The 26,757-nt window shown below is 31.3% G+C and overlaps 1 protein-coding gene across 1 annotated transcript in view; it reads left to right on the top strand.

Annotated features, from left to right (window-relative positions):
- The first annotated feature begins 3,098 nt into the window (after nt 1–3,098).
- Nucleotides 3,099–26,757, top strand: part of LOC123661269 — a 47,573-nt gene continuing 23,914 nt past the window's right edge. Inside the window, exons 1-2 of the mRNA XM_045596256.1 lie at nt 3,099–3,209; nt 6,546–6,600. Of these exons, the coding sequence (XP_045452212.1) occupies nt 3,099–3,209; nt 6,546–6,600 (166 nt within the window). The remainder of the gene's footprint in view (nt 3,210–6,545; nt 6,601–26,757) is intronic.

The raw sequence follows: 26,757 nt of genomic DNA, 5'->3' as shown, positions 1-26,757 counted from the left end.
TTGTCGTTAACTACCAAAATAATTTATACTATCTATACATATAATAAAATGGTAGGAAAGTCAAAACTGTACATTGAATATTTTTTTAAAAGAATACTTGGGGTGTGATCTACAATCGATACCGAAGCCAAAAATATAGTTTTTAGAATCTGTTTGTCTGTTTGTCTGTATGTATGTCCGAGATAAACTCAAAAAGTACCGCATGGATTTACTTCAAATTTGGCACCAATATTATTAAGAAGTCGGGTCAACATATTGGCTACATACTATCTCGCTATCACCTAAGGGAACGAGCAGTGAACCTTTATTTCTTCAACGCATTCTGTAACAACGTGTAATCTAACGACGCATATTTGAATGTTGTTGTTATTATGTTAATAAACATGCTACATAAGCTAGCTTCACACTATAAAAATCACGCAATATAAGTAATTAAGCCGATAAACATAATTAAATAAATATAAGTAGACCAGACAATTTTAAAGCAGCGCCATCTATAAGATTTTTCTGTAGATATGAAATGTAAAGTAGTAAACGGGTAAATGAATGTTATTTTAAAAGGTATAATCGTAGGTATTTATGGTGCTGTATAGCGTTCACGCAGACGACGTCGCGGGCAGCAGCTAGTTAAATATAATATCACACTACATTTCCTCTTATCTATATTCATACAAACATATTTATACGTAGAATATATATATATGATAAGTCATAAAATTACTAAAAATAATCGCGACAGTTTTTTAAAGCTTAATTAACACATTTATATGGAAAATAGATACTTCTTGATATTTTGTTTAATTTTTTGGCTATTTTTGACAGGTGAATAATTGTTATCCAAATAATTCATAAAGAACTTTTATATTTATTCATGTTATAAATTTAGTGGTACTCCACGTGCGTGGTATATAGGAAAATACTCAATACGACGTACACTTCACCGCTTTTTGTACGTGGAATGTTCCAGAATGTTTTGACATTGTCAATATGTGGGGAGCTCACATAATGAAATTTTCATGCAAATGATATCAGATATGAGAAAGTGAACGAACATACTTTGTTTTCGTATTCGACCTAGGGGAATCCTAAATTAAGTAGGCATATAAATACCGGAAACCTGGCTTTATTGGAAATGAATTTATTGCTAATATATTATCTTATATATAAAATTCTCGTGTCAAAATGTTAGTTACCACACTCCTCCGAAACAGCTGGATCGATTTTTATGAAATTTTCTGTGCATATTGGGTAGGTCTGAAAATCGGTCAACATCTATTTTTAATACCCCTACGTTATAAGGGGGATTAAGGGGCTAATAATATATATAGCAAAGCAACGTTTGGGGGGTTAGCTAGAGCTAATTCAGTGATATATATATTTTAGACTAAATTTGAAATAAATGTTTTAAACTATAAAATGATCTTTATTTACGAAATAAGTATTTAAATTTTAATTTAGTCTATACTTATAATCTTTTTAAAGATTTTTTGATGGTACTTTAAGATGTATGCTATTTTATATATTTTTTTTCTATTTATCTATTTTTTGAAAACACTTTAATTGAGTTCCTATATAAGTAAGGACACTGGATACATTTTATCCCGAAATTCGGTAAGTTTCGTTTGGAAGAGGGCATAAAAATCAAACTTGATTTTAGTTTCTTTATTGATTTCTAAAATTTATTTTTGACAGTAAATTTGCTATAATACATTTTCTTAAATAAAATTCCTTAAATATCTAAAGTTTTTTGAGTTTCAGTTCCGAAAAAAACAGATTATGTACATATAACCTTTAGTATAAGGTCTACACAATTTAAAGCCTTCCATGAATTTATAAACATGATGTTAAGCTGATTTAAACATACTTTGTCTTACATACTTAATTTAAAAAATGTAATAACGAGAGGAATCACGGGTGTAAGTATGTAGATAGAATCTAGTTTACAAATATGTATCTTAGTAAACTTGTGTAATGTAAAATAAAGACAATTTAAATTTTATTCGTATCTATACTTATAATAAAATGGTAGGAAAGTCAAAACTGTACATTGAATATTTTTTTTTTAATAATACTTGGGGTGTGATCTACAATCAATACCAAAGCCAAAAATATAGTTTTTAGAATTTTTGTCTGTTTGTCTGTTTTTTCTGTTTGTCTTTATGTATGTCCGGGATAAACTCAAAAAGTACTGCATGGATTTACTTCAAATTTTGCGCGAATATTATTAAAAAGTCGGGTCAACATATAGGCTACATATTATCTCGCTATCACCTACGGGAACGAGCAGTGAACCTTTATTTCTTCAACGCATTCTGCAACAACGTGTAATCTAACGACGCATATTTGAATATTATTGTTTTTATGTTAATAACCATGCTATAAGCTAGCTTCATACTATAAATAAAGACATTCTGTAGTATATTTAGTATCAGCATTGAGCCGTGTGAAGCCGGGGTGGGTCGCTAGTAATAAATAAAACTTTAGTCAAAAATATGTATAATTGATATTCATTCGTCAAATAACATGATATGATTTTATCATTATAAAATATACTTAGAATTTATAACGAAATCACCGAGTGTATTAAGTTCTAAATAAAAATTATTTCACATCAACCATAGATATTAGTTAAAATGACATTTAAATACCAATTATTTTAGTTGGTGCTAATTATACAAGCGTTATGTTTCGACACGGGTTTAGTCATATTCTATAACACATGATATTATTATTCATATCCTATAACACTCACCACAACGTACGTAACCCGCAACGTAATCACAACCAAGATATTGTATACAAAATATTAAGTGAATGAGGTAACAAGTTTGATAGAGGTAAAACGTTAGCTTTTTTATCGGGCAATTAGCGTCCCAGCAGTATTGCAAGGTGTAACGGACTACTAAAAGCGAACGATCGTTCAAAAACTCAACGATATGCAAATAAACCTGACTGTCGCATCTCATGCAAAGCAATAACGTCTTAAGTACTAACTAACAGCTTTTGGTATCAGTAATTACACTTTACGCTGTTTTATTATTATTCTATAGTGCTTATGCCTTGTCGCCTGTGAGTGCAGGCAGTCATTAGTATTCAAAATGCAAATTTCTCGCTCCAAGGGCAATGCACCCGTCTCAGATCTTACTTTCCCAGAAATAATTTCATTAACATCTGCATACCCCGTGTTCTTGCGCATACCTGTTAAATTGGTGAGAACCTCATAGACGTCTGTGCATCTATCTATTCAACAGAAATTTTCAGCTCAAACATACGTTCATATTACTAAATATACTCCTAAAGATACTATTCCGGTAGATATGTACCTGTAATTTTGCTTCATACGTGTCAGATATGCAAAATGTATTCTTGTGTATATTTGTATATCACCATGAAACATCTCAATCAGCTGAATCTCTGATCGTTACTACGTTACGCCAACCCGCATTGGAGCAGCATGGTGGATTAAGATCCTTCTCCTACATAAGGAAAGTGGCCTATACCTAACAGTGAGATATTACAGGCTGAAGCGATAAAACATTAATATAAAGTATTATTTGATACACTTAACATTCCATATATTAGAACAAACATTATCGTCAATTATCAAAAGAACTTAATATTTCGTCATCATCTAAACATTGTCAAAAAACTTAAACGTGCATGTTTCAGACTATGCCATGTTGTAAAACTAAAATCGCCTCTTATGCGAACGAATTCAAACCCATGGATTAAACGAACTATTTATTGAAATAGCAATCTTGCGAGATATTAAAATAAAAACAGTTACTTCGTTAGTCGTCTATATATATATATATATATATATATAACTAAGTCGGCATACATGCGTACGACTAACGTAAGCGACCGTACCGTAGTTTATTGACGTCTTCAACACATTAAGTATCGCAAGCGCGTTGCCGACCCTACCCCCAATTCCCCCTAGAAGCTCTGGTGACCTTACTCACCACCAGGAACACAACACTAATTGAAAGTAGTATTATTTAACCGTGATCTTCTATAAGATTAAGGTACCCCAGTCGGACTGCTCCATTTTTTGAGCAGGAAATTTCCTGCTGTGCCCTACCTCAGTTAAAGTTCTAAACTAATTTTAAGTATTTCGTCAACATGCATAGTCAATTCAAATTATAAATTCAAAATAAATAATAACTCTATTTATAACTTTAAATAAAAGCTGTTTAATATTATTTTTATCTCTTCTTTTTGAGCCATTAAATTTGTTATCTCAGACATAAAAGTAACAATGTGTTCGCCATGTTAAACCATTAGCGTCTTGTATCAAAAGTCTTCTATTTTATCCCTACGCACGGACTACTTTACCCTCGGGCGTCGCGTCATCGTCCCTTGCAAGATATAATATACTATTCGACTCTGGCATCTACATTTTATAATGCTATAACCACAATGTCGTCTGCGTGACACGCTGTAATACCGACAATATGACAATTAAGTCTTTTTCCTTCTAATTTTTATTAACAAGACTCTTTCAGTGTGGTGTTATTAATACATGCTTATTGACAAATTATATAATCTATACTAGCTGACTCAGCAAACGTTGATGAAACGTTGAACATTTAGGGGGATGAAAAAGAGATGTTGTTCGATTTTCAGAACTACCCAATATACACACAAAATTTCATGAGAATCGGTCAAGCCGTTTCGCTGGAGTTTAACTACAAACACCGCGACACGAGAATTTTATATATTAAATAAATAAAACGCAATCTGAAAAGATGGAAACTAAACAGCGGGACTTATTCTAGCCAATTTTTAGTTTTTTTTTTTTTTAATAATTTGTGGAAGATTCTTATGAAATGAAAAATTCAGAAACGGTAATGACACAGTAACACAGGACAACATCTACATATTTGTAACATTAATATTTTGCCTTGTACCACGCAATAGCTTTTAAGCTATATTAGTAGCTAGTATTTCGTAAATTTTTATTATTTAATATAAACTATTCAACCAAACTGAAAATGATCTGTGATCTTTGAACATTATTAAAAATAATTACACAATAATATACGTTAATTATTGAACGTTATATTATGTATTGAAACATAAACTTATTTCGATACACATTGATACTAAGACTTTATTGGATAAATACGCATATAACTATATACATACAATATGTGTAAATAACTGTTTTATGTAAATCTTTACTGAATAGTGTGCAATAAAGTATATTCTATCTTTCTATCATTCTACATACAATATACACTGGACTGTAACTTTAGCTTTACGAAATAAAGATTAAATTGAAGAATATTTAATGCCACATAATTTACATACAAAACTTTTTTTATTTTGAAGATTTCATAAAAAACTGAAAATGTACATTAATGATCGTTTTTAAATTTATTACCCAAAAATTCAAATCAATTGTTTCGCGTTTGTTTTAATTTTAAAAAGAAAAAGGTTATAAAAGTGGTGTCTCTGCCTTATAATTTTAATTGTTCTAAAGTCATTCCCTGAAGAATTTACCAGGATTATGACAATGCTTGAAGATGACACAGTCAGCGAAATACAGCGAGAATTATTAGCTTTTTTTACAGTTTAGCGAGTACTCCAGCGTTTCCATGAAACTGGATCGTATCTTTGCAGACCAGGAACAGACCGAATTTAATTGATATATTTTTTAAGATAAAAAAATAATAGTAAGAGATAAAAGATTATAACTATAAATTAGGGAAATCAAGATAAGATCAATCAACTAAATAAATAAATTCAACACTTAAGGTTTTTCCTGCATATCAAATACAGATATTTTACAAAAAAAAAAAAAAAAAAACTATAAGTACATTACACGAGTTGATAAAATGTGACGATAACGATAATTTTCGATAACATATTTTTAAAGATAACCATAGCATCCAACAATTTATTAACACAAAACAAACAAGGTCATTGTTATTAGCATAATTTGTGTCAATGTGAATTTCGATACAACACCAGAAAATATACTTCCATAATATAATAAAGCACAAATGCGAATGACTATTCAAAGGTTATTGAACATCTTATATTATCTTTTGATGTTAAATCGTTTTGTTATCTTGAGAATAACTAAGACACCCTGTCTCATTTGTTTTCTTAAGTATTTATTTTGTGAATTCAATTTCGTATTCAAAGTTTGCCAAAGAGAATACTTAAACTGTTTATCTGAATCCTTTGGGATAGCATCCCTTTCGCTATATCGAGAAATTTTGACGTTGTTGTTCCAGTCCACTCAAAATATTTGCCGAGAGAGCTCACTTGAGTGGAATTAATACACTTTTCAGTTGTCACAATATGCTTTTCAAACAATGTAGGAACGGTTGCTATGAATACACCGTTGTTTTTGCTCGCCGTTGCAACTTAAAGATTATGTGAAATAAAATAATGAGACTCCTCCTTATAAAGCCAATTTCAGAATATTTTTCTACCGTTTCAACAAATAGTTAATAAAAAGTATAGCTAGCTTGATAGCGACAAAAACTTTTACTTATACGCGATTATAATTTTGAAATATTATGGTCTAGACATTGGCGTCTATGACGTCGCCGAAATATCGGGATTTTCCAAATGACAATCGCGGTAAGTCCTGAAACGAAAACTGATATTGATTTTATTTTTCAATGTGAATTTAATGCGTTTATTAAATTTTGTTCAATCTATTTGTATGTACTATTTTTTCTTTTATGTGTAAACAAAAATAACCAATAAAATCGCGAAAATCAATCGGATCTCACAGCAAGCGATCGCCACTTTATATGATCAACGTTATATTGACACGCAAGCCTTAGCGTGGGTATAATCCGTATTTAACGATAATAATTCTATTTTAGGAGTCCGTAGTATACGGCAGAATAAAACTGTATACAATTTAATATGTCGAGAAATTTTAAAACTCATTATTTATTACTCACTTAACTTTATTAGTCAGTTAACTGGGGTAAGGCAATACAGGAAATATCATGCTCAAAATCCAGAGTCAGGCAAAATCTCAAATCAGGCCGACTGGGGAACTCCTCGTACTTAAAGAAGATCACACCTATATAATATAGTGCTTTCAAACAGCTTTGTGTTCCTATAGTAAGTCAGGAGCCCTCAGGTGACCAGAGCTCCTAAGGGGTTTGGGGGTAGGATCGGCAACGCGCTTGCAATGCTTCTTGTGTGTCAGGCGTCTATAAGCTAAATCGTAGTAATCACTTACCAAGTAAGCCGTACGCTTGTTTGGCGAACTAGTTATATAAAAATAAATAAATTGATAAACAGTCATCAGAGCGAAATAAGCCGACCTATTTGTATAATAAAAAAAAACTTGCAATGTTGGAAAGGAGGATTACGTTGCCATCGAAAAGTTTTACAAACAAAAATTATGAGACTATTTGTTTACTTTTCAAGATTAATTCACTATAAAAACTTCAACAGCTTCTTAATCGATATCTTAGAATATAATATACGTCCACCAAAAGTCAATAAATAAATAAAAACATACTTGCTTCAACCGTCGTTAGATATTGACGAGAATATTGCATGGCTTTGTACACGGTTGTGCAAGGGATTAAATTTTTATTAATTTCGTATTATGGCCGCCGATTTTAATATAGCTTACTCTCTGTAAAACACGACAACATAGAAACGAGATGTAACGTGACATAAATGATTAAAGAGTACAAAATACTACCATAAAAAAAAGGTTATTTCAACAAAATTTAAACTTTTGCTTTTTTAATAAGCAATCGTGTGGTGACTAATGACAAACTTTTTCAATTTATTTCGTGATTATTTAATGGTTCCCTATTTTTTTAATTCTTACAAAATAATTGATAAAATTTAAAATAAAAATTGTAAGTATCAGGGTGTACCAAGCAACTACTCGTATACTACGTTAAGTAGCGATTGTCGATTACGTTTTAGAAAAAACAATTTGAGTTTTAGTTACTCGTATGTTTCGCTTTAGTTTATAAGTATAAAGTTAATATAGTTCATTTATTCATTTATTTGAATTAATAGCACCCTACTGTGTACTATTTTATCCATGCTACCTAACTACCATCTATAATTTTGTTCTGAATATTATTTTAAATTTTCTACATTTGTCAACAACCATCACCTCTGTTCACATTTAAATTCAGTGTCATTCTCGCTTTATTCTAAGTTATTATTCCGATAGTCCGCTTGTAATACTCGTAGATGTAAAATATTTATAAGAAAGCTGTATTAATATAGGAATTAACTTTGGTATTCAAATTAAACAGTAAATTTCTCAGTCGCTTTTTTTATGTCACTAGGTCGGCAAACAAGCGTACGGCTCACCTGATGGTAAGCGATTACCATAGCTTATAGACACCTGCAACACCAGAAGCATCGCAAGCGCGTTGCCGACCCAATCCCCAATCTCCCCAGGAGCTCTGGTCACCTTACTCACCAACAGGAACACAATACTGCTTGAAAACAGTATTATTTTGCTGTGATCTTCTGTAAGGTCGAGGTACTACCCCAGTTGGGCTGCTCCATATTTTGAGCAGGAAATTCCTGCTGTGCCCTACCTCAGTCGTTCTGAGAGACTCTAAATTTTTTACGCGACATCCGATATCCGTATTCGTTACAGAAAATTGACAAATCAGATTTTATTTTTACGGAATTTCCTACAATATTGTTTTTTATTATAAGCTGTAATAAATTTGGAGATGATTTATTGATATTTTTGTACACTTTGTAGCCTGTATATATTTTTTAAAATGATTTTAAAATTTTTGGAACACAAAATAGGTGCTTTGCTTACTTCCTTGCTTAAATAATTATTCAAATATCTCCTATAATTTCACGCTTCACGCTTTTCAGCCTCTAATATTCCACTGCCAGGCATAGGCCTCTTTCTCCATATAGGAGAAAGATAAGAGCTTAGTCCACTACGCTGCTCCAACGCGGGTTTTTTATATGCATGTATAACAAAATACAAATACAGATGCATGTATAACAAAAAACAAATTATACACAAACATTTACCCATGTCCAATGCATTCATAAAGAAAACAATATAGGTAGTAGGTATACAGTCGAGTATAAAGATTATTTTATTGCAACATCACATAAAGCAAAAAAAAAAGTTGAATTTAACGCGAACCATATCTTGTTCTGCTTGAATACAGGTACGCAAATTTTATCTATACTAATATTATAAAGAGGACAGATTTATCTTTTTGGATTTTTTAATGTATGTAATAGATAAACTCGAAATCTACTATTGCGATTTTAAAAATTCCTTCAACAGGAGATTGCTACGCTATCAGTCAGTGACATAGGCTATATTTTAACGGAAGAAAACGGAAAAATTGTGTAATTCTCACGGTTGAATCCACAAGCGCAAAGCTTGTAAAATAATGTACATAGATTTAGAAGTTAAAACAAAAATTAAGCGATCTTCTTTCGTCTAAAATTAAAGGGCACAGGTGCAAAACGTGTTAAAATGTCGCTTTACCGGGTTCTTAGTAAATTGCATTGCATCCATTGCTAAGGCGAGCCGGGGGCAATGCAGTTACGGCGTCATTAGCACGTTATGTGACGTCATAACTCCGCAGCTATCTTCCGCCTGTCGGCAATTACGAGGATAGATGGAGCTACACGTGCCCCGAATGTGCGTTATTATTTTATTCCGCCTGTTATTACTTCACTATTATTTTAGCAAAGTAAGAATTAGCAAGTCTTAGAACTTGATTTTCATTCGAAAGGAAACTTTTTTGTGTGATTTACGTAAAATGGAAAATACTTTCTGGGAATATTTTCACATTTCGAATTATAGAACAATTTTTATGGTACTTAGATATGTAACAATCTTTAAGCTTTGTTTGTAATGTATGTGTGGTGTACAATAAAGTATAAAATAGTACATAAATATTTTAATTAAGTAACTTAGCTTCACTCGCGACTTCGTTCGTGTGAGAGATTGTATCTGGATACTTATTATTTTTTTAACGGCGAGATTCTGATACTATGGGAATTATATGCCCCATGGGACAAAATCCTCCTTTATCTTATTTTAGCCGTTCCAGAGACAGATGTATAGATACATAGAAAAATATTTAGAAAGGTTTTCTTAAAAAAAGAATACGTTTATTTTTCTACGTAAGTATAAAATAATAAAGTTCCATAAAAATCGGTTCAGCCGTACCGAAGATTAGCCTGGACAAACAGAAAGACATACAGACAGACAGATAGACAAAAAAGTTTAAAATCGTTTGTTTGTGTTTTAGTGTCGAGTCTAGTATATGCATTTGAAAAAACACAGTCATTTTGAAATCACAGACAGACACTTAAATTTTATTTATATTTTTTATCATTTTTTTTTTTTATATATTTTAATTTATATCTGTGTCGCAGGACCGATGGCCCTTTGAGCAGGTGTGTCTTAAAGTGGAGACCGCGTCTTGGCAAACGCAGTGTGGGACGTCCTCCGACCCGATGGACCAATGGACTGCAACAGGCTGAAATGATGATGATGATATCTTTAGATATAGATGTATAGATGATATCCATTTTCATTATTCTTAAATACAATTAATTATTCATTTCATAATATTAAATAACACCTAATGAGTCTGCTGCAGGTACAGTAAATAATAATTCTATGAAACACATATCTAAAATGTAGAGATTAATCTTTCTATCATACCTAGATATATTATTTTTAACCAACGTCCAAAAAAAGGGGAGGTTCTCAATTCAATTGTACTTTTTTATGTATGTCAAAACTTTTGATTGGGTGAACCCATTTCGATAAAAAAAATTTTGATCGAAAGGTAGTGCGTGTCATTTAGTTCCATTTAAATTTATTTGAGATCTAAAAAGTGTTTTTTGAGTTATACTCGTATCTAATAATGCGTTTTTAATTGACTATTTTTTCGTCGACCTACGCTGTATTATACCGCATAACGTTTTACTGGGTGTACCGGGTATCATGTGGTCATATTTAAATTTCATCGAGATCTGATTACAAATTTTTGAATAATCTTTGATAACGCGTATTTACTCTACTATTTTTTCGTCTACCTACGTTTTATTACTTGTCGATGTAATTAAAGTTAGTTTTTTTTTTTGTTTGCGAGCAAATCCAATTATCAATTTTAACTAGACCTACCATGCGGCTTTGATAAATATCATGCTACTATGTATCCATCGTAGCACGATATTTATATATTTTTAATAAATATTACATAACGCTATAAGAATTAAAGAGTTACAGATCTGTTTAGGATATATGTCAGACATTAAAATGATTTTTAAATTAGAATATATTTTATGTGTAACCTGTGAATTATGTGACCAAAACCTTCAAACAAAGAAACTCGTCAATTCAAACCTAATATTATATTCTGAATAAAATAAAGCTTTAAAAATACAAAAACGTTGTTTGTCCACCTTATCGAGGTATTTGGCGCAATAACGTCACACGTCACGAGGGCCACAATAAATCTAGCGGCCGTCCACCTTCATGAATCACTCCGTCGAAATGCCAGACATCGCCACAGAAAGAGTTAAGACGTTTTATATTATAAAACGAGAACCAACAATTGAATGGATACTGGATGAACAGAACAATCTTTTATTACAATAGATTAATAAATTTAAAGTTATATAAGCAACCTTTGTGTTTTATATGTAGCAATATTGAGAAAACTACTTAGCATGGATTTTTTTACATAGTATACTATATCATGGTAACACATAAATAACTAAGTATACGTTTATATGAACGTTTCAAGTTAAGTGTTTTTGTGAGAGCTTTAACATTTCGTCGATATATCAATATGCTCACATATGAAGTTCCTGCCGTTAAAGCTGTTGCCAAATAGAGTGTATTAAAAGACGTGTTTTAAACCAAAACTGACGAAACAAATAGTATTACACATTAACACTAGTACAATATGAAAGTAAATTAAATGCGCAGACGGAAACAAGTTTAAAGATATAAAAGTGATTATGCACGTAGCTCATACATGCAAACGGCAACTAGTAAACCTCATAGCAAATAAAACAGTTGCGAACAATACGCGTTGCGTGCGTTAATGACCCCTAAACTGGTTAAATCCGTTTCATGCTCGGTTTGCCTCATTCATGATATTTTGATAATGGCGTAAATTTATGCGGCACTACCTCGAAATCCGAGACTGCATAATGACTTGGTGTCGGGCTTGTTTTATGCTAAGTGCGAGAATGAAAGAGCCTGGAAATGTATGCAAATCGCTCGCGTGGGAAGTGGCAACAAGTGGCCGAGACGTTGATTCCTCGACAAACAAAAAACGAAATCCTTTTAATAGCCGAAATTAACCGATGTTTAATTAAAACGTCGGCCGTGCAAGAATTTGTAGCGGCACGAGAGCTACTTACAATGTATTCAACATAAAACAGAAATAAATGTTCCTAACTAAAATATAGCACGATCGTTTGTGATTTGTGTTCACAATGTTTTTTGAATGAAGTTGTTTCCCTTTAAGACTGCTGTGTAGTTAGAAATTACCGCTAGAATTGATTAAAGAGTGTTTAAAATAACATTTACACTTTTAGTGGATATTTCAATTTAAACTGCTACGGTTTTAACACATAATAATTGTGTTTGTTCGCAAACGAAAAAAAAACCTACTTCAATTACATCGACAAGTAAAACAACGTAGGTAGACGAAAAAATATTCAAGTAAATACGCATTATCAAAGATTACTCCAAAAGTTGTAATCAGATCTCGATGAAACTTAAATGTGACATGATAAACATCGGCTTTCGATTAAATTAAAAATCATCAAAACCGGTACACCCAGTGAAAAGTTATGCTTATTTTCTCAGGGTCTCTGGGATCCCATCATCAGATCTTGGTTTCCTTATCATGGTACCACACTTAGGTACATGGTACACACGGTAAAAATCTGTTCATAAACGAAGAAGTTATATATATATTTATACGGTCGAATTGAGTAACCTCCTCCTTTTTTGAAGTCGGGTATATATATATATATTTGTAGAAGTATTTATTATCACCGGAACGAACTCATATTACTAAGTAGTCCCATGTAAAAAGTGTACATTGACTTCTTAAATATTATTTTTTATAAATTTTTCTATGATCTATTGTCAATAATACTATATTCCGACGCATTAAATCTTTAAAATAATCTGTTCTTAAAATGTAAATGTTGTGTGTAATACCTTCAAAGTTTAAAACTACCAAACCACCGAATCAAATCCCGAACACCGAATCAATGATCACAACTTCACGCAGCGTTATAAAAGATTCGGCTATACACTAGCCCGAGGGCGTGTCGTTCCGATATTATCATCAGCCTGTAATTACACACCATACACTAAATTTTCGCAAAAAGTCCTTTATCTGATCACTGTCAGTATGTTAATAGCACATATTCAGAATACCTGCTGTGCAAAACCTTTTTTACTTTGTCAAATTTATACGACCTATATAGTTGCGATAAATTTAATTATTTTATGCAAATCGGTCAAACTTTTTCAATATAAAATACTATTTATTAATGGAATTTGTCGTGGTTAGGTTGAAATGTAAATGTTATTTAATTTTAACGTCAAATCAATCAATCAAACATTCAAAAAAGTCAATTATCAAATTTCAATTAATTTAATTTTGTTTCCTTAACATTCTTTGTTTAAGGTTAATTAATTATTTTATCGATAAAGTATATTTATTTTTATAAATTTTTAGATTGATTCATGTAAACATATAAAAGTACATACAATTTAATTCACCAATAATTTATTTATTTATTTATTTACATATAATAATCTGAACTCATCCTTTTAATTTTGACAATCGCTTAGACGCGGTATTATTTCCTTTCCTGTATCACAATCATTATTAGTAGACTCAAATTTATTATTAGCGGAACAAACAAATAAACCATTAATAAATTGAAAATTTGAAGTGTTGTGAATTTCACGATATTTTAATTGAATGAAACATCGTTAACGACTTAATTGAGTTAATTGCAATTTTAACTCTCGCTTTCGATATCTTTTGAACGGTCAATGAACTCGAGTCATAATAAAGGAAAATCCACCTCAAATATTTGTCGGCTCCCTCTCCAGTTAGATCAAAGAGCATTGGATGTAGCCAGCGGAAACTCTCATTGTTAACTCCCCTTGAAGATCATAGATATACGAAATAGTTGTATTTTAGACCCTCATTTCTACTCTCAAGCATGAAGTCAACTATGAACATATCTACAATGTAGTATTATGAGATTAATTTCAGAACAAAACAAACAATAACAAAGGCGCGTTCTTAGGTCAGTGATACGCATTAGTCTTTACTCTACTACTGACAATAAATGAAGAATTTTTGTAAGTGTTACTTCTACTGTAAATGTATTTTTAGAATATTATCATACTTATTCTTCTTTTATCAAAACTAATAAATTACTTTACTGACTTATATTATGTCTAGTAGTATATAGTTTAGTCGAAGGAGGTTTAAGTTACACCATATAATTACTTTTGAACGTTCCTTAAAGTACAATAATATTTAACTTTAATTAGGTTCATTGAAATACTAATTGCTATACGCAAATATAGATTGTATTATCGCTACCAATTTAATTTTACGGAATAAAACAACTCCACTCGGTATATATGAATAAACATCAAGAATACAAATTAATATTCGATGAACGCATAATTTGTGAAACATGGAATAATTTCCAACTGAGATAATTTCGAGGCCTTTGTTTACAAGCGTTGTTTCGTACCGCGGATGCCAGGTGGCGACATTTTCGAAGTTACTGATGAAGGCCATTCCTTAATTAATTCCTGTTTGTAATTGAAGGGTACTATTCGTTTGGAGTGTTTCTGACTGACTTTAGTCAAGCTAATTAAATTTTTTTGCAAATTTTACGAAACTCACAAACGGGTTTATTGCCTGGCTTTACAGTTTTAAAGCGAAATGAGAGAAAAGTGGAAGGGTTGGTCGAAGGTATACCGGAGATTACATTTACACCTATTTCTAATAACTCTATGTAATATGTAAACTCATATACATTATTATTTGCCAGTTAACCTAATAAACACTAAATGCAAAAAGTTTATTAAAATTCTCCTTATAAGAAAACTACTAACTTAAGCATTTCGAAACCCTTTTTTATTGTACCTAAAATGATAGCTGTACTCGTAGAAAACTAATATAATAAAAGTTTATAGAATATATGTTAATAGTTATATTTTACTTAGCAATCAATTCATTAATTTACTCATTTGGTTTAATTGCTTCCAATGGTGCCAAAATACTTGTAGCACAAACGTTTTTGCCAATATCGTGTAGATACTTAACTATAAAAATTGGTTTGTATATCGGTAAGTATTATTAGTATATGATACAGCTACAAGACATTTTATATCTGAATATAATATCTAGACCTGTCAAAATCCTAACACATTAAGGTGATGTTCGACTCACTTTTCCGCAAAAGTTTCTTGGGGGTCAAACAATCGTACAATGCCTTGTAAGTAATGTAATTTAGTCTATTATTGCCACCCACGGCTAGAAACTACATATTGAAATGCTAACCTCAATTTACTACTTAAATAATATAATCATTATCATTACAGCCTTTACAGTCCACTACTGGACATAGGCCTCCACAAGTTTACGCCAAAAATAGCGTGAACTCATGTGTTTTGCCCATAGTCACCACGCTTGGCAAGCGGGTTGGTGACCGCAGGGCTGGCTTTGTCGCACCGAAGACGCTGCTGCCCGTCTTCGGTCTGTGTATTTCAAAGCCAGCAGTTGGATGGTTATCCCGCCATCGGTCGGCTTTTTAAGTTCCAAGGTGGTAGCGGAACTGTGTTATCCCTTAGTCGCCTCTTACGACACCCACGGGAAGAGAGGGGGTGGCTATATTCTTTAGTACCGTAGCCACACAGTACAAATAATATAATATCTACAATAAATTTAAAAAAAAATATTTTTCGACATGAGTATTAAAAAAGGTGTAAAATGACAATTTTATCGCAGAAAGAGCCCAGATTTCTTCCAGGTAACATTTAACCATAAGATACGATATAGTAGCATATATGCGATTATGTAGCGATATGTACAATTTAGAATAGAAAAACAAAATAAATATTGTATATTGTTGTACTCATTGCAGTTCCCTAAAATTAAATGGGCCTATAAAAATTACATTGTCATATCAGTTACAGTACTCGCCCTAAGAGTCAATCGGCTAAATTCGACATCGTACCGCGCTATAGTTCAAGATCCCAAATCGCAGACCATCCTTATTTTCTGATTGAAAAAATGTATACTATGTAGTAGTAGAAAGAGTTGCTAAAATATTATGTCCAATTTTAAAATATAATCTAACTAGTGTCTGGCACTGTGAATTTGATATTTTTTAAAAAATTTCTATTAATAACAAGTATAAATGTAAAATAGCTCGTTAATACCATTATTATGTACATATAGCAGCTAATATATTACCTTTATTGTATACAATAATACTACTACTTACTCTACTTTATTATATAGACTGTCCTTCAAAAATAAAAAAGATCTGGAGAGCCTGGAATCTTACACTATAGATCTGTTATACGAAATACTGGCAGTCCGATACGTCACATAGGTAATGTACGTCAGAGACAACGCTCTACAAAGTTTAAATTAGCCGATTGTCTCTTTCCAAAGGTCAGTGTGCATTATTTATAGTCGGTTACTGTATAATTGTAGTGAAATAAATTATGTATAAATGATAACTGTTTCATTTGCTCCACCAAAGTTTATATAAAAATTGATGGACTTGTATTAATATATTTTAATTAACTAAGCCTATTTAAATAAAAAATAGCCAAGAAACGTAAAAGATGGTATTGAAAGTAGAATAAAAATATTTACTCATTTTTCAAAGTTTAATATAGCCTTCAAGTTGTACCAGTCATGCAAGCTTTTCGAATCAGTCCAATAGAAACCACTCTTGATATTCTCTAGAGGTGAAAATACGAACAAGCAGTGCTTCGCTTCTGTAAATATTAGTATCAAAATACATTTATATAATTTAATACATCAAATGTATTATTCAAAGCAAAATACTTCATAATACTACATTTAAATGCCATAAAGCACAGACTATAGCGTATTAAATAGGTACAAAAATAGCGTGGTTTACAAGTATTAGATAGGTACAACAATAGCGTGGCTTACAAAGTACTTTCATTCCATAACATCAAAAGTTGTTCCCTCAAAGTTCTATAAGAGGCTTCGTTGAATCTGTTCATTAAAACCGGGATCTTTATCAAGTGACGATTAGCCTATCATCAATCTTTAGACAACAATGATCCCCTAACTAAGAACCGACGACACGAAATCAGTCAGTCAGACGGCCAGCATATATCAAAGGTCAAGCCTTTTCGGGACGCCTCTGTTATCCCTACAGTAAGTTCGATGTACGAAAAATGTGTCTCACTTTTACTACCAATTCACCAAATATGTTTCACTTCTAATTATCAATTATACCACATATTCTGTATATCTGAAATGATTGTTCTTAATTTCTATATGATTTTTTTAATTTTCACATGTCAAAATCCTACCTCAAAAGTATTCTCCCATCTTTAAAAATCGTGAAATATTCTTTCACATAATTATTTTATTTAAAATTAAACTATTTAAAATACGAGATAAATTTCAAGGCTTATCGTCTCAGTTCCTAGTCCTAGCCAAAATATGAAATAAACAAAAAAAATGAATACACAATGTAATATAAAATGACGTAAGTAGAATGTAACTAGCCCGTTGGCTCAGTTTTTAGCTGCCTTGTTTTCTGCTCCGAGGGATATGAGTTCGATTCCCGCCTGAGTCTAGGTGTAATATTTATATTTTGTTATATATGTTTTATTAGGTCTTTATGTTTTACTAGCCGACCCGTGCCCACTTCGTTGGTCGTTAATTATTATTATATTAACCAAATAACATACTTTAAAGAGCAAATTTTATAGCACTTAAATAAATAATATGATGCTCCCGTGTATTTATTATTTTAAATTACAGAACCAAATAACATACTTTAAAGAACAAATTTTATAGCACTTAAATAAATAATATGTTGCTCCAACGCTATCTATCAAAAATCGAGAAAACGTCGTCGATAGACTAAAATAAGACTAAATTAATGACGTCGAAAGACTAATAAATTGTTTTCTAATAGCGATAGATGACGCTAGTTTATTTACCATTTTGATATTATATTTTAATCTTTTTCTTAATTACTGAATTTTTTTCTTCAATTAGAATAAAATATAGCCTATGTCACTCCTGAATAGTGTAGCTTTCTGTTAGTGAAAGAATTTTCATGATCGGATCAGTATTTGCGAAGATTACCCCCTACATACAAACAAAGTTATAAGCTTTATCTCTTTATAATATTAGTATAGATATAGATTAGGTTTTGACCTATGAAATTGCCGTTTCATCGTACTGGCTATTTAAAAACTAAAAAAAAACCGCTAAGAACTCGAATTCCAAATTATTTTTATTTTAAAAATATAGAATTCTTTTTTATAATTAGTCATTTTTGTTTAATGGTTAGCGTTCTGTTTACATCGCATTTGTACGTTTTTCGTCATCATGGATATGTTAAAATTCGAGTGATTATGGAGTATGAGAAGCGACACGCAACATCAACGACGTTTACGGTGCGAACACTACTAACGATCGTGCCACCCGTTATTGGTTCGCTAGCTTTCGGTAACTTATGTCATCAAAAACGGCAATTTCATAGGTAAAGACCTATTATTTGTGTATCAGTCAGTTCAGCCCATTGTAGTCCACTGCTTAACATAGGCCTCCCCAAGTTCGAGCCAGACATCCTGGTTTTCCACAATCCTCATCCAGCATACACCGGCTGGAGCTGGAGGTCGTCCCATACTGCGTTTGCCAAGATGCGGTCTCCACTCCAGGAAACATCTGCTCCATCGGACATCGGTCCTGCGATACAGGTGACCAGCCCACTGCCACTTCAACTTGCTAATTCTGTAGTATAATGTGTATGAAATATAATTTCATACACAAATACTTAGCTATATCTGTCGGCTGTTACCTATACCACAAGCATTCAGGTGCTTACCGTTGGAACAGACGACGCGTCGTCTCGACGGTGTGTAAGAAAATTGCTATAAATATGTATTTTCACCAAATATAAATAAACAGTAGTACTAAATTGAAATTAATAAGGTACTCGAATAAATCATCATTACAGCCTATACAGTCCACTGCTGGACATAGGCCTCCACAAGTTTACGTCAAAAATAACGTGAACTCATGTGTTTTGCCCATAGTCACCACGCTGGGCAGACGGGTTGGTGACCGCAGTACTGGCTTTGTCGCACCAAAGACGCTGCTGCCCGTCTTCGGCCTGTGTATTTCAAAGCCAGCAGTTGGATGGCTATCCCGCCATCGGTCGGCTTCTTAAGTTCCAAGATGGTTGTGGAACCTTGTTATCCCTTAGTCGCCTCTTACGACACCCACGGGAAGAGAGGGGGTGGCTAAATTCTTTAGTGCCGTAGCCACACAGCACACTCGAATAAATACAAAAGTCTAAATTTATATTTTGATTTGAATAAAATATTAAAAACTAAGTTATCGTATGGATACCAATCAGTAAGTTAATAAAGTGTTTTCAAAGCATTTTAAAAATATATATTCGAGTATCAATCATAATTTTTACGTACCTACTCGTATTTATTTGTTGTTGTTTTTTTTTTTATTGTTGGCAATATGTATATAATTTTATCCTTGATTTTCACGATAAATTGTGTGTAATGTTTTACAGACGTGACAATATAGATGATTCCTTTTTATATACTTAACTAATTTCGAAATTTTAAATCATTCTATTCATTTTTATAACTCACAACTTAAAACTGATTTATATTTATGGATAGTTGCGGTATAAATCATATTCACGTGGAATTCCGCAATAAATTATAAATAAAGAAACTGATCCATCATTTATACGTTTGAACTAAAAAAAGATTATTTATCAATGATAGTTCATTGATTAAATCTCAAGCATTATCTTATGACGAATCTCTATACAAGTAACATTTCGATCGTGAGTGTAATCGTTCACTGCATGAATATTTATTGTTAATTTGTGAACTCGATTGGCCTATAGTCCCAAGGCGTGCGTGAAAATCATATTTTATACGGTCGATGTTATTATATCAGTATCCGGTCCTCTGGAGACTGAGTTCATTTGATAGGAAAATTTTGATGTACGTAATCATATGCCCATATAGGATACATATTTACGTACTAAATAAAATTAAAAAAATAAAAAAGAAATAATAAAAAAGAAATATAAAATATATTGAACAAGCGCTTATGCTGCCGATTTAATTATGTAATATTCCGTAATTCGTTTTTGAAATAAAACTTCTTTACGCGCGCTTGACTTGGGGAGTGAGCTGGTGAATTCGTGACTAGTGTTACGAAAAAGTTATCGAGCGAAGCGAACGGAAGTTAAGAGGAAGATATATGTAAGTTAGTGAAGATAGAAAGAGAGAGTATAACGTTTCGTATATTACTGTAGTGGCAAGAGAGAGAGGTGCGAGCCCACAGTTTCTTTCTCTCTTTCTTTCATATATTACGTACATACCTACCTACATATTTTACAAGAAGAAAAATAAGTTTTACTTCAGTCGTGTGGTCTAAAGCGCGCTCGTTTTTTTAATTGCGAGAGTTTTCAAAGAATATCGTGTTTCTAGTTACACTTATTTTTTATTATTTTACTAGGTTTAAACTATTTAGTAGCATATATAAGAACTATGCTGAAAATCTTTGCGGCGCTATAATCGCAGGTTTAATTCATTCATTCGTGACAGATTTATTGAATTATGCCATAGCAGACTGTCAAAACTAGCAATTATTATGTCAATAATTCTTGATTTACATGATTGTAAGTACACGGTTTTACGAATGTAAACAATGTGTAGAGATCGATAGTACTCTACTAAGTTGACCCCTAATAGCTCAACCGCGTATCATTATGCGTTCAATGTCCACAGATTATTATAATTTGTAAGTATATATTTGCAGAAAGTATTACCTTAAATGCTTGATTTACTACGCAATACACGCGACAAACAAAAAACTCACTAATCGATAAAATTATTTCTTTGGCCAGTGTGGTTGAGTATACTTTGGAATATGATTTATTTTACAACAAGTTTACTTTGTGCTATGGGTCGCTTGGAGCTTTACCTTTTCCCTGAAGTACTAATTTTCTGAAATATTTATAATCTGAGTTATTATTTCTTACAAAAGCTAATTTGTTAAAAATGATACCGTCCAAATTGAAAATAAGTTGAATGGGTTCTATGTATAAAAATCTGTCACATAGCACAATTGCAATTTTTAGCGAGCATCAAATTTATTTATTTATAGCATACACTACATATTACCAATCAAACGACATAAAATTTTGTATGAAATCTTTTACTCAAATTTATACTACTAACACAATATATAAAAAAAGTATAACAGAATTGTATGATTCAGACCTTAAATGCAATTTCACGTTAATAAGATAGAATATCGTAACGACTGCGTAGGTAGAATCGATTTCGAATCGAGTCGATGAGTCGATGGTTGAACATCGATACATCGATACCAATTGATTAAGGCCGAGATCAAAGATGTGCTTCCGCATGACAGCGGGCAATCGTATCCCCACTGATAGATTAACGAGATGCTACCTACACGATATAAGGGATACGGCTAACCAACTTTTATACTAGTAAAATACAAGCAACCAATTATAAACCGTATTGTAAAGGAATAAATATCGAAATAGTATTTAAGATATGTGGTTTTTTGTTATTTGTAATTTTAATGGTAGATGTACACTTTAGTTCACTCGCATCGATTGCTATTTATAAAAAGATGATTCTACCCTATCGCATTCATGTTTTTATTTATATTTATGTGATTTTGCTATTGTCTTTGTTCAGCGCTTGCAACAATCGATTTTTATGACAAATATTAAGAAAAAAAATATAAATTATTTATAATTTGTCACTTGAGCTGTAGCACGACAAGTAATAGAATCTAATCCTAGTAGTAAATCAGTATAGCTAATTACGTAGGATTACAAAGTCACTGTTGCAGGGGCACCGTGATATATCAGGAGTCCAATGAATCGTTCTGTAGGTATTATCCTGTAATTTACGATTCGAAAATTAGAGGTTTTGGTCCGGCTAAAATGCTATTACTGCTTGATGTAACTATCTAATTTTTTAAATTGCTTACTCATTCATTCTAGTAGATGTTTACAATAACACAGAATGCTTGCTAAACGTGTTTATATATATCATAATTATGTTAATGATTATTCCATTAAAATTAAACTTAGGACAGTTAAACTTCTTATTTACTATTAAATTAATAATTACTTATGAAGTATCAGTATTAATGTATAACGGGAAATGTTACAAATATTTTTACACAGAAACTTTGATTTCAGATCACAGATGCATATTATTATTATTTTTTTTCTATAAATGTAACATGTTTAAAATATATAATATAAAATATAAACTTTGTATCTGGAGCAACGTGATAAATAAAAAAGTTTTTATACAATGAAAACAACTGCCGTAACTTTTAAGTAAAGTAATTCGCAAAGTTATTTGCAAAACTTTTGTTCAATTGGAAATATGAGCGGATTTTCTGTAATATTTCGCTACAAAATAATAATAAAAATAACGAAAACATATTTACATTAGTGTTTTTATAGACTTTGTGTTTTTGTTAACGTTTATTTTTTCTCATTTCATAAATGTGTTTTAAAGAAAAAGAAAGATTAAACGCATTATTTTAAATATTAAAATATAGGTATTACGTTTCAATTAATTAGTTTAGTTACTTATTTATTATTTACTGTATTATTGCATAAACCATTGTTTTATTTTACATATTTGCCTAGCAAAACTTTCAAACGAAAATATAACAAATGAAAGCAAATTGTTATTATTGTTAAGTGTACATTAATTGGTACTTGTAATGCTAATAAAAGTAAAATATAGGTTATTTTTTCCACATAAAATATCATCCCACTTTCGTAAATAAATTTTAATATAATCATGGGGCGATTTTTTCAATAAACATAATATCACGACCTTCATCTATGACCCAATAGTTACAACAAAAGTGATCCCGCTCCCACAGAATCGATTTACTTCTCGATATGATCAAGTTGTTAGCTATCTGCGTTTAGTTACCTACCGGTGTTCCGGAGATTAATGATACGAGACTCGTTTGAACAATAAAAAAAATATCTATTGAATCGATACATCAGTGGGTGAATTGAAACCGTTAAGTGGCTATTGTTTGTTGACCTTTTATTCATTTCGTATATCTACAATATTTATATGAGTTACATCAATCAAATATTGCTCATAGGTACCAAGAAATGGAAACAATTATTTTTTTTTCTATATATTTGTTACATTATATGTATTATATTCCAAGACACAACTGAAATGTTATTTAATTTCGTGAATTAAAAGCTATTCCCCGTCAATCGACCTGTCAAAACTATAATACTTAAGATAATTTTAACGTAAAATTTTTAACTAACCTATGTATACGAGTATACTGGGTTAAAAAATTGACTTTGAATCTATCCATCATTCCGTTCATTATATTGCTATAAAATAATCAGAAATAATGAAACTGTTCTTTTCCAATAATGTTTCCGTAATAGCTTCCCTAAATCTTAATATATCTTGCAAATAAATCTAGACAGTCCATATAAACACAGTTAAGAAAATTAGTACAAATAGATTCATTTACGTAGTTGGAAATATCTAACAAAGTTATTTTAACATACTTTTCTTCATCTTCTTTCAGTCAGTTTAATTTTTTTTTTTTTTTTTAGATATTAATTCAACAAAAGATATTACTTCGCTATTTTAGTTCCACAATAAAAATTCATATACTTTTACAAATATTAAAATCATTTATAAAAGAAATATATAAGCTAATCAATTAATCAATTATAAAAAAAAGTTAAAATAGTACTAAAGTAATGGAAAGGTTTCTTACAAAGTAGAATTTGTGAAGGCGTGTATCGTATTGCAGCTCGCACAGAATTAGCGCAGTTATTCTACACCTATAGCGTAGGTAGGTAGTCGAAAATGTATTTAATAAAATACGCCTTATAACTCAAAACTCAAAAATACAAATAAAATTGCGGTCAAAATTTAAATGGTACCACATGAAAAATACCAGCTTTCAAATTAAGAAAGAATCATTAAAATCAATTATCCCAGAAAAACCTTTTGCAAAAAAAAAAACTAGTGTGCTTTAGACCACACGACTGAAGTAAACCTTACGAAACGTAACTCTTTCTCTTTCTATCTTTCCTAACTTATATCTCCCTCTCAACTTTTGTCCGCCTCGCTCGAACACACTTTTTGTAACTCTCCTGTCACGCTTTCACCAGCTTGTTCCCGAAGTCAAGCGTGCATAATGAAGTTTTACTTTAAAAACAGGTGAATTAAGAACCTTCTTTTTTTCTGAAGTCGAATAAATAATCATAGATGTATTAACAACTAATAAATATCATATTAAGTACATACACATATAATAATGCTTATAGTCTGTGAAATATATAAGCAATCTAGAATTTGTACCGGTTAAAGTAAAAATACTTCCTGAATACCAAAATTAAATTTTAATATCCAATATCTTTCTCAACTGATAAGGTATCTAGCGCAATATAATTTATAACTCGAGTACTTAAGATTAACACAGACGTAGGAACTGTTATAAACTTTGGTTGTATTATAAAGTAAAACATTTTTTTAAATTTAAAGCAAAGAACAATAAAACTTTACTTATTTTGATAATCGTTACAATCTTAAAATCACATTTTTTAGAATTAATTTAGACATGTATAAATGAATATTATGTGACATATTAAATAGATATCACTAATTAATATTATAAATGTGAATGTAAGTTTGTTTGTTACGCTTTCAAGCAAAAACTACTTAACCAATCATCATGAAACTTTGTAGATATATTTTTGAAGTTATTAGAAGTAACATAGGATACTTTTTATTAAAAAAAAAATCAATGCGAGCGAAGCCGCGGCTAAAAGCTAGTAGGCTATATAGTGACAAATTAATCTGCAAAGGATTTTATATATAATATGAAAATAGATTTAAGTATATATCTATACCATCGATAAAGTTAAAGTAACAGATGGGATACAACGAAGTCCCACTCCCGCAGGATATAGCACTAACTCAGTTTGACGACAGTGAAAAACATTTTTCGATCAAACTTCGAAATTAATTTTGAAGTTACCGTCTGGACAACGCGTAGTTGAAGCTAACCCGCCTCAAAGTTAAAATTTCATAACGAATTTGAAACTAATTGTATAATATTTTTTTATGTTATTCATGACATATATGACACTTGATTAAAATACAAAAGAAATAATGTTTTTTTAATGATAATAGTTAGCGAACAAATAAGCAAGAAATCTGGTATTAGCAATCACTGCTCTTGAACACTTTCATCTGTTTAGAATGAGAATACCCTAGTTTCCTAGTAGAAATCTAGGGTATTCTCAGTAGAGTAGTCCCTACTTCTTCAGTAGATCTTCAAATATTTAAGTTAACCCATTTGTCTACCGCTAGACTTTACCATAATATATTTCAAAATATAATATTATAAAATCAGTATTAAATAAAACAAAGTAAAGAACTTATTTTATTAAGAATATCGTAAAAACTGTTAATTCTTCCATTTCTTCCTACCATGATCACAGTCGTAGAAACACGCTTGATACGTATTTAATACAGCCTATCATTATAATACTATATTTATGTTTAATTATTATATTGAGGTTGGGCACAGCAGTAAATATCCTGCTTAAAATCTAGAGCAGCCTTTCTGATGAAGTATCTGAGTATTGCGGCCAGGGCTCCTGGGGAGGATACAGGGCAGGTTAGGCAACGCGCTTGCGAGACTTTGCTTGCGTTTCGTTTTCTATACTTCACCATTATGAATTATTTAGAAACATAAAAAAATAATAAACAGATAATTTTTGAATAAATGATCGTAATGGAAAAAATAAATAACATACGTATCACTATCAGCGTCTAGCGATTCAGATACTATATCAAAACGCACGTGTATTCGGACGTCATAACGACTTCATTAAATGATAATGTTAATATTTGAAACTGACTTTTTTATCTTAAAGATCTTATTTATCTTATAGATAAGATAAAAAAAAGTTAATGGTAATAACGATTGATCATAATTTGTATAATTAAGGCGGATTTATATTTGACTGACGTGTCGTGTCGTGTCGACTCAGAACAGAATCGGTTTCATACATTTTATATGACAGCGTTTACATTTATGTGTTGTGTCGTGTCGTGATGGCTTCTGATGTGTCGCATCAGAACCGATCCCGATTCGCGTCGAGTTTGTTAACACAAACACCGCGACACGAGAATTCTATACTCGATGCCACAAAGTATTGATATTTTTTTCGTGTACACGTCAGCGTCGTTTATTTAAAAAAAATTGTTTATTTGGCTCTTAAAAATGAATGACTTAATTGAAATCGTACGACAATATAATGTTATTTATAATATAAAACATACTTGCGTCCAGTTTCCGTAAAAATATCATCGCTTACACCCATATCTGTCTA

The sequence above is a fragment of the Melitaea cinxia genome, chromosome 16 (assembly GCF_905220565.1).
Source record: "Melitaea cinxia chromosome 16, ilMelCinx1.1, whole genome shotgun sequence".
Lineage (NCBI taxonomy): Eukaryota > Metazoa > Arthropoda > Insecta > Lepidoptera > Nymphalidae > Melitaea > Melitaea cinxia.
Note: the sequence above shows the minus strand (reverse complement) of the source record. Positions and strands in the feature narration are given on the sequence as shown.